The sequence below is a fragment of the Salvelinus namaycush genome, chromosome 31, assembly GCF_016432855.1.
Source record: "Salvelinus namaycush isolate Seneca chromosome 31, SaNama_1.0, whole genome shotgun sequence".
Taxonomy (NCBI): domain Eukaryota; kingdom Metazoa; phylum Chordata; class Actinopteri; order Salmoniformes; family Salmonidae; genus Salvelinus; species Salvelinus namaycush.
Window position 1 is genome coordinate 42,320,549 of NC_052337.1, and position 10,389 is coordinate 42,330,937.

Sequence of the window (10,389 nt, forward strand, 5' to 3'; positions counted from 1 at the left end):
TTTTTCTTTATTTTTACTATTTTCTACCTTGTAGAATAATAGTGAATACATCATAACTATGAAATACCACATATGGAATCATGTAGTAACCAAAAAGGTGTTAAACAAATCAAAATATATTTTTGGGATTCTTCAACGTAGACACCATTTGCCTTGATGACAGTTTTGCACACTCTTGGCATTCTCTCAACCAGCTTCATGAGGAAAGCTTTTCTAACAGTCATGAAGGAGTTCCCACATATGCTGAGCATGTGTTGGCTGCTTTTCTTTCATTCTCCAGTTCAACTCATCCCAAACCATCTCAATTGGGTTGAGATCGAGTGATTGTGGAGGCCAGGTCATCTGATGCAGCATTACATCACTCTCCTTCTATGTGAAAAAGCCCTTACACAGCCTAGAGGTGTGTTGGGTCATTGTCCTGTTGAAAAACAAATGATAGTCCCACTAAGCGCCAACCAGATGGGATGGCGTAGCGTATCGCTGCAGAATGCTGTGGTAGCAATGATGGTTAAGTGTGCCTTAAATTCTAAATAAATCACAGACATTGTCACCAGCAAAGCACCCCCACACCATCACACCTCCTCCTCCATGCTTCACGGTGGGAACCACACATGCGGAGATCATCCGTTCACCTACTCTGCATCTCACAAAGACACGACGGTTGGAACCAAAAATCTCCAATTTGGACTCATCAGACCAAAGGACAGATTTCCACCGCTCTAATGCTCGTGTTTCTTGCCCCAAGCAAGTCTCTTCTTATTATTAGTGTCCTTTAGTAGTGGATTCTTTGCAGCAATTCCACCATGAAGGCTTGATTCACATAGTCTCCTCTGAACAGTTGATGTTCAGATGTGTCTGTTACTTGAACTCTGTGAAGCATTTATTTGGGCTGCAATTTCTGAGACTGGTAACTCTAATGAACTTATCTTCTGCAGCAGAGGTAACTCTGGGTCTTCCTTTCCTGTGGCGGTCCTCATGAGAGCCAGTTTCATCATAGCGCTTGACTGTTTTTGAAAAGTTTTTGAAATGTTCCACATTTTAAGACCTTCATGTCTTAAAGTAATGATGGACTATTGTTTCTCTTTGCTTATTTGAGCTGTTCTTGCCATAGAGTAGGTGGACTTGGTCTTTTACCAAATAGAGCTATCTTCTGTATACCACCCCGACCTGGTCAGAACACAACTGATTGGCTCAAACGCATTAAGAAGGAAAGAAATTCCACAAGTTAACTTTTAACAAGGCACACCTGTTAATTGAAATGCATGAAGCTGGTTGAGAGAATGCCAGGAGTGTGTAAAGCTGTCATCAAGGCAGGGTGGCTACTTTGGAGAATCTCAACTATGAAATATATTTTTATTTGCTTAACAATTTTGGTCACTACATGATTCCATGTGTGTTATTTCATAGTTTTGATGTCTTCACTATTATTCTACAATGTAGAAAATAGTACAAATAAAGAAAAACCCTGGAATGAGTAGGTGTGTCCAAACTTTTGACTGGTACTGTATATATAAGACAATCCGTGCAAATTTTGCAATAATACATATCTATTCTCATACCATTAGACTCACTATGGACTTCAGGCCACTGATGTGTCTGCTTGTTCTCTCTCTGCAGGAGGTCTTTAAGATCCTGTTTGAAGTCAACCCTGCACATATCTGGAAGGAGATTCAGATCAACGTAACTGCAACCAGGTACAGTAAGCCATGGTGTCACACGAAATCTAAAACAACAACAAATATATGAGCGATCAAAGAGGTATCGAAATGTCAACATTCTAATGCAGTGGCGTTCCCCTTACTACAGTGACAGTGATGAAGTGAACACCACCCTTTTTGACAACTCTGTGAAAATCTCCATCCCTGTGAAGTACGAGGCTGGACTTAGATTCACAGCGTGAGTACAGACAGCGCCTGCAACTCACACGACACATTCTTATTTTCACAGATGAAAAAAAAAATGAATGAAAGTTCGACCATTTTCCAAATCTTTCCATCTCCTTTCTCGTTCCTCCATCCCTCAGTGACAGGCACATGAAGGAGGACCACGTCATAGTGAAAGAGGGAGAGCAGCACCCCAGCGTCTTCAACGGCACCAGTGTGATAGGAGAAGAGGTCAAGATCAGCTACACGGTAAGACATGCAGCACCGGTCCAAAGTTTGGACACAAAGTTTTTCTTTATCTTTACTAGGCCAAGAGTGTGCAAAGCTGTCATCAAGGCAAAGGGTGGCTACTTTGAAGAATCTCAAATCTCAAATATATTTTGATTCGTTTAACACTTTTTTTTGGTTACTACATGATTCCATGTGTGTTATTTCATAGTTTTGATGTCTTCACTATTATTCTACAATGTAGGAAATAGTCAAATTAAAGAAAATCCCTTGAATGCCTAGGTGTGTCCAAACTTTTGACTGGTACAGTACATACGTACAGTATCATCCCAGTCATACTCTAGTGAGACATGGTTAGTCAGAGTCTAGTGAGAGACTACGTCCTGTTTAGATATGGGCAAGTGGTGGGCCAGAAAGTAAGACATCTCTTACAAATATGTACCATGGTACTACTATTTACCTTGGTGTTACATCTATGTATCACTTATTACCATGGTACTGCATCATTTGTACCACGGTATAGATCTGAATCATGGAAATGTACCATGATTTTAGCTTTTAAGTGTGATGGTATTGCCTTGCACCTAAATAACACCATGGTATTGCCTCATTTTTTACCATGGTATAGATGTGGATGATGGAAATACCATGTTTCATACTATAGTGAAACCTGGTTAGCCGGAGCGCCCTGAGTCGGGTGAGAGACTAAGACCAGGTTAGTCGGAGCGCCCTGAGTCTGGTGAGAGACTAAGACCAGGTTAGTCGGAGCGCCCTGAGTCTGGTGAGAGACTAAGACCAGGTTAGCCGGAGCGCCCTGAGTCTGGTGAGAGACTAAGACCAGGTTAGTCGGAGCGCCCTGAGTCTGGTGAGAGACTAAGACCAGGTTAGCCGGAGCGCCCTGAGTCTGGTGAGAGACTAAGACCAGGTTAGTCGGAGCGCCCTGAGTCTGGTGAGAGACTAAGACCAGGTTAGTCGGAGCGCCCTGAGTCTGGTGAGAGACTAAGACCAGGTTAGCCGGAGCGCCCTGAGTCTGGTGAGAGACTAAGACCAGGTTAGCCGGAGCACCCTGAGTCTGGTGAGAGACTAAGACCAGGTTAGCCGGAGCGCCCTGAGTCTGGTGAGAGACTAAGACCAGGTTAGCCGGAGCGCCCTGAGTCTGGTGAGAGACTAAGACCAGGTTAGCCGGAGCGCCCTGAGTCTGGTGAGAGACTAAGACCAGGTTAGTCGGAGCGCCCTGAGTCGGGTGAGAGACTAAGACCAGGTTAGTCGGAGCGCCCTGAGTCTGGTGAGAGACTAAAACCAGGTTAGTCGGAGCGCACTGAGTCGGGTGAGAGACTAAGACCAGGTTAGTCGGAGCGCCCTGAGTCGGGTGAGAGACTAAGACCAGGTTAGCCGGAGCGCCCTGAGTCTGGTGAGAGACTAAGACCAGGTTAGTCGGAGCGCCCTGAGTCTGGTGAGAGACTAAGACCAGATCAGTCGGAGCGCCCTGAGTCTGGTGAGAGACTAAGACCAGGTCAGTCGGAGCGCCCTGAGTCTGGTGAGAGACTAAGACCAGGTTAGTCGGAGCGCCCTGAGTCGGGTGAGAGACTAAGACCAGGTTAGCCGGAGCGCCCTGAGTCTGGTGAGAGACTAAGACCAGGTTAGTCGGAGCGCCCTGAGTCTGGTGAGAGACTAAGACCAGGTTAGTCGGAGCGCCCTGAGTCTGGTGAGAGACTAAGACCAGGTTAGTCGGAGCGCCCTGAGTCTGGTGAGAGACTAAGACCAGGTTAGCCGGAGCGCCCTGAGTCTGGTGAGAGACTAAGACCAGGTTAGATATGGCCAAGTGGTGTGCCCAAAAGTAAGACACGTATTCTGAGTTCCCTCAGCTTTTGAAGAAACTAAAATGTGATTTCAATTGTGACTGAAAGACCTGTGACTTTACTGATTCTCTCTGACTAGGGTTTAATATTTTTTCCAGAGAATTTAGCAATTTTCTTTCCCGAGAAAATTGCATGAAATTACTGGGCATCCCGGTATTCCTGTTCAAACCGGAAGTGCTACTTAAAAGCATAGCCTATTATCCCAGTGGAAAAAATCGAACATGATTATACCACCGTAAATGGAGAAATATACACGTGAATATAACATTTTCTTTTTGTACTTGTTGCAATTGAATCAACTCAAAGTTCTCTCAAAGTCACCACACTATTTTGTTGAGGAAGTTTAGTTATAGGCTATGTAGGCTATGGCCATCTTTTTTGGAGCGACGATCTGTATAGCCAGTAGGCCTACTTGCTGTTTGCATGGCGTGGTCGCATGCAGCACTTTGAATTCATGCCGACTTTGTGCAAGTAAATAGGCTACAACAGCACACACACTCACAACCACACACTTGAGTGTTGAGGACTGATCATGCAGATATCAGAGCAGAGAAGACAGATTTAGACTTTACGTATCATTTAACAGCTCCATTTCACGTCACGCTGCTCATAGAAATCCTTCATTATAATTGACCAGTTTCTCAACATTATTTATCCCCTGAAACGAGAATGAGTTTGGGTGGGGAAATCTGGGTGAACCCGTCTCCCGCTATTAAACCGTATCTCTAACCTCCAGATTAATAGGGATGTGGATATGGCGACTCCTCCTCTGAAGCTACGGGTGAAGTACCCGTACCTCTCACCCAGAGAGAACATCCTGCTTTACCTGACTCACGTCACCTCCTCACAGGTAAGGCCTCTCTCTCTCTCCCTGTGGTACATGTGCTGTAGCATAGAGGTAGACTTTCTATCTGTACTCTGCACAGGGTCCTCTGCCGGTCAACAGATAATCACACTGTGAAGTCAACCAGACTGCAGAATTTTAGTGGTGTGGATCAACTCGATCCAATGTGATGGATTGACTGATGATTGATTTGTTGACGGATCTTGTCTGTCTCCCACAGGATGTGACATGCCATGCCGGCCATCTGATTAACCCTTTAAAGATCAACCACAACAATGTCCACACTCTCAACCTTAAAAAAGAGACCCTCAGTGACTTCCTGGTGGTGAGTCAACAATGTGTGTGTGTGTGTGTGTGTGTGTGTGTGTGTGTGTGTGTGTGTGTGTGTGTGTGTGTGTGTGTGTGTGTGTGTGTGTGTGTGTGTGTGTGTGTGTGTGTGTGTGTGTGTGTGTGTGTGTGTGTGTGTGTGCGTGTGTCTCACAGTGTGTATCCTCTTCTTTGCAGGGCTGTAAGGACCACCCATGTAAGTCATTTGACTGCTCCATCCCCCACGTCAACAACAGCCAGGTCACTGTTACCTTCAGGGTGTGGAAGCCCACCTTTATCAAAGTGAGTATAATGGAGCGATCGATTGACTGAATGAAAGATTGAATGATTGTGTTTTTTGACTGATTCCGATTCACTCATCTGATTCAATTCTTTGCTGAGCAGGCAGAGTTCACCAGTCTTCATATGATAGTTCATGCCACCTTGGAGAACCAGAACCCCGATCTCTTCATGTTGAGTACCGCTAATAACGCCAGAGATGTGAGAGCAATGACCTATCCGTTTTCATGTGATTTGATGTGTTTGCTTGTTGTCTTTTGTCGGTTTTCTGGGCCATGTGACACTCTCGTTTCTATCTCAGGTGAAGATCCAGGTGTCTAAAGAGGCTTTGGGAGGTATACCGCTGTGGATCATTATAGTCAGTATCCTAATAGGACTTCTCATTCTGGCCCTGGTCATCTTCGCCCTATGGAAGGTATGTGGGTGTTCACAACCTTCTGTCTGCTTGTGTCAATCGGGAAGAGATAACATAGCACAGGCTTGCATTATAGAGAGGTTCAACATGTGTGGCCATGTGTGCGACACACTTTCAAATCCATTCAACTTAAAAATCAAACTTCAGACTTGGATTGAATTGTATTGTATTCCATGTTTTCTTCTTTGCTCCGTTTACCAGGCTGGATTTTTCGAAAGAAAATCCATGGAGGACATGGAGAAGGAGGACATGAAGAATTAACCCTTCCACCACCCTGTAGGTCTGTCTGTGCCCCACTGTCTTTAGGTCTGTTATCAGGTCAGTCAGAGGAGATACCGTAGGAAATACCACACCAACCCATTCACCTGAATGCCATCAGGTCAGAGGAAAAGCCAGAGTTTATCTATGGTTCTGCACCAACCCATTCACCTGAAAGTGATGTGGCCCATCTATATGAACAACATGGTCTACCAGTCTTAATAACAACTTGGTTCGGTTCAGTGGAAAGAGAAGCCTTGGGAAACATTGAACTTGTACACTGTGGTCTTCCTTCTATCCAACTTGGGTACCAAGACCTGGACCTTAAGGACCTAAGCTAGAAGAGACTTCAGAAGACCTAGATGTATGGCATCCTGACTCAGAACTGATCATATGATGCCACAACCTCATCAGCTTTATACAACAGAACAAAACATTCTCAGGTTTACTTATAACATCCCAACACCACTAAAAACACCCCAGACTATGGCATTAAACCAAAGTTGCCCAAGTCCATGTGAACTCTGGTGGGTTTGCACAGACAATCTGCGATGGGTTCGAATCCTGTGTCCTAGTTGTTTGATACTTTTAACGAAACACTGTCAATCTATGGTATATCATAAAACGTGTTATTAATTCTATTTTGGCACATTCCTCATCTTCTAAGCAGAATGTTTGCTTTTGACACACTGACATTTTCAAAATGTTCTAGTCTTACAAGCTCAATCTGTAAGTTCGATTTTTTTTTGTATGTTTAACAAAAATGTTCCTCCGAGTAATAAAGAGGTGTATGTGAGTGTACCCACCAAAAGAATATATTCTGTATAAAAGAAGAGGAGGAATAGATGCTATTGACATAAATACTTTTATTCATCTTGTCACGACATGGGGGTAGAGAATTTACAGATTGCACCTTTACAGTATTAGGAAAACATTTGATTGTGCTGTTAATGTAAGTGAATGTAACGCTTGTACATAAAGTTGTTTGCAATAATTCCTAGAATTTAAGATAAAATGGACATAAATGCAGCATGTACTGTATCAACAAGGCCCTACACTCTTAGAAAAAAATGGTTCCAAAAGGGTTCCTTGCAGAGGGATAGGGTTTTTACCAAGAACCATTTTTGATCAGAAGAACCCTTTTCGGAAGACAAGGGTTATTTGTAAGGCAAAGGTTTCTACCTAGAACCTTTAACATGCTAAGAACCGTTTATGGAAGAAAGGCAAGAAGTGTTATACATATAGCCATATATAGTATTTCCCAGCATGCAGGGAGATTTTCATTTTTTTTTTTACTGTAATATCCCTGTTTTTGCATGTACATTGATTGGCTAATACATTTTATACCACACAAAGATAAATAACATACCGTTTTCTAAACTAATCCAATCTGTTGGATTTATTGCACCCGTTACTTGGATGGTTGTTCCAGTTTAGATGATTGAGGTAGTCTCAGTATTCAGTCTTCCATACCCTGGCAGTCATTCTGAATGCAGGTTGGGGCTGATTAATAATTCCACTTGTTGGCTATCCTAACTCTGGCTGGATTCCAATAGGAATTACACATCCCTTTGCAAGCCAGCATAATGTGACTTGCAGGCCTGATGTGGCATGTAAACCAGGAGATTCCTATCACCACTGTGTTCCGGTATAACTAAAGAAATAAAGGCCTTATGATATATGTAATATATTGTCATAAATAATTAAAGGTGAAGGCTAATAAGGCTGGTGGAACCATTCATAAAGGGTACTAGGAAGAACCCTCCAAAGATTAAAGGATTCTTGGTAGAACCATTCATAGATGTTCTAGGAAGAACCTTTAGATGGTTATTGGTAGAACCATATACAGGGGGTTCTTGGCAAAGGGTTCTACCCAGCACCAAAAGGGGTTCCCCTATGGGGACAAACTGAAGAACCTGTATGCTTCTACTTAGCACCTTTTTATCTAAGACTGTATATGTCAATAATAGAGAGAAAATAACTAATTTGCTCCAACGTTTCTCAGGTGCTACGTACTGTATATAGTATAATGAGTATGTTCAGCCTTAATAATATGGAGTATATGGAGCTTTGACATCATCTGAATTAGATAAAACAAACAAACATAGTATTTTAAAATAAAAATATTGGTCTTATATTTTGATCAAAATCAAAATGTCCAACAAATGTGTATTGGAACTAGATTCATTTAGCATCCATCCGCTAAGATTTTAGTTTTTTGGCTCCTCTTTCTTTCTTTTCTGTCTTTTCTTTTCTGGGAGATTGATTCGTGAGGTAGCCTACAGTCACATACAGTAATCCAGAAAGCCTCTCAGTGGAGTGTAACTTGATTCCTGATGTCTTAATTTGACAGTAGCACCGAAACAAAAAGACGTTTGTCATGAAGATGGTCAAAATCTGGAAACTAGGCGATTGACGGTCACATACCGGGGGTGATATGACAGTCTATGATGGACCGGTAGAGGTTTGAAATCACCCTCACCATGTGACACTCGTGAATGTGAGTTGCATCCCCCCCCCCTTTTGATATTTATGCACCTTGGCTTATTCTCCTGAATCTATCTGCATTTTGTTTCCATATTTTGCATACGTTGTATTGTATATAAGAGACACTCATCAGCTCACTCATCACTTTTGAAAGCACAAGTAATAAAGATCAAATGTCTGTCAAATGTGTAAGATCATGTTAACACAGCGATCCTCCATCCTGTCCCCTTCTGGAGAACTTATTTGTCACAGCTCGGCAGTGACAGAGTCAGCCGATGAAGGTGTTGAAGAGTTGATTACAGAATGAGTTGAATCAGTACCCGTACTCTTGAACCCAGAACCAAATTTGCGTGTGCTGACCGGCATCTCGATTGGACATTTAATAACATTCATGTTAACAGTCTGTCTCAAGAGATTGTTGTGTCAGGTGTGACGGCGCTAAGGTTGGATAACAACCCGCATTACTTTGAGTCTCCAGGAGCAGGTTTGAGGATCACTGATCTATCGTCTCAGTCCACTTTAACGGAGGGAGGGAGGGAGGGAGGGGGGGGGGGGGGGGGGGGGGGGGGGGGGCTGAGACTGCATCTGACTGATATGGTCCAGTCATACACACTGCTGTGAAATGTCCACTTAATGCACTGGTTTGTCATACTGTATGTACTCTCATTAGCACAGATTTGAAATCATTTAGAAAGCATTGCACATGTTGTCAAGGATCTTATGCAAAAAAAAATAAAGCCTTGTTTTTTTAATGTTGGACATCAATGACCTAAGTCATGCCATAAGACTGAATTAGTATAATTGCAGGCCATAGCAGGTGAGTTAGTTGTGTGCGTGCATACGTGCATACGTGCATACGTGCTGCATGTTCGTGTGTATGTTTGGGTGAGTTATTGTTGTGTGCTAAAAAGTCTACGTTTTCTCTCTGAAGGGCAGGCAGCAAGCCAGCTATTTTGTTGCAGACAGGTTGCTCATGCGTTTGGGATTACTGTACACATCAGTTAATCCTTTCAGCTCGATCTTGTTCACAGTCAGTGGGCAGTCCGGGCAATGCAGGCATACTGACCCCATTACACACACAGGATGGGCTTCATGGTTTCAGATTGAAAGGAAAGGGGCAAGGCAGCTTCCATTATGATTATGCTTGTGTGTTCTAGGTGTTTGTGTCTTATAAAGAACAATAACTATAGACGGACGGACAGACAGACAGACAGACAGACAGACAGACAGACAGACAGACAGACAGACAGACAGACAGACAGACAGACAGACAGACAGACAGACAGACAGACAGACAGACAGACAGACAGACAGACAGACAGACAGACAGACAGACAGACAGACAGACAGACAGACAGACAGACAGACAGACAGACAGACAGACAGACAGACAGACAGACAGACAGACAGACAGACAGACAGACAGACAGACAGACGAACACCCACAGTTTGTGTTTTCATCCTCCAGGAATATATGACAATATTATTGTGAAACCTGCCACTTTACTGTAAATGCGGAGAGCTGTGGTTCTGTTTAATTTATCTCAGTCTCGGGTCAGGTATATAACACCACATCTGTGGTGTGAGACAGAGAGAGAGAGAGAAAGAGAGAGATAGAATCCTGACTACCGCTCTGCCTCGGGGCTCCAGTAGTACTGTTTACTATGTCTCTCATCCTCTTTTGATGTGAAGTGGGAAGACCAACAGTTTGTTCAATGAATAATATCTTAAACACATTGTAAACAACACCCGTATTATCTCAGAAGGGTAGCTCCAAGGGTACAGTATCAGTCACTGTCCTAAGATCAA

At 43.3% G+C, this 10,389-nt stretch overlaps 1 protein-coding gene across 1 annotated transcript in view; it reads left to right on the forward strand.

Annotated features, from left to right (window-relative positions):
- Window positions 1-9,105, forward strand: part of LOC120025968 (integrin alpha-1-like) — a 69,152-nt gene extending 60,047 nt beyond the window's left edge. The window contains exons 22-30 of the mRNA XM_038970728.1: window positions 1,618-1,694; window positions 1,807-1,896; window positions 2,024-2,132; window positions 4,707-4,820; window positions 5,035-5,139; window positions 5,319-5,423; window positions 5,526-5,621; window positions 5,722-5,835; window positions 6,037-9,105. Coding sequence (XP_038826656.1) covers window positions 1,618-1,694; window positions 1,807-1,896; window positions 2,024-2,132; window positions 4,707-4,820; window positions 5,035-5,139; window positions 5,319-5,423; window positions 5,526-5,621; window positions 5,722-5,835; window positions 6,037-6,096 — 870 coding nt within the window. The 3' untranslated portion in view covers window positions 6,097-9,105. The remainder of the gene's footprint in view (window positions 1-1,617; window positions 1,695-1,806; window positions 1,897-2,023; window positions 2,133-4,706; window positions 4,821-5,034; window positions 5,140-5,318; window positions 5,424-5,525; window positions 5,622-5,721; window positions 5,836-6,036) is intronic.
- The last annotated feature ends 1,284 nt before the right edge of the window (window positions 9,106-10,389 follow it).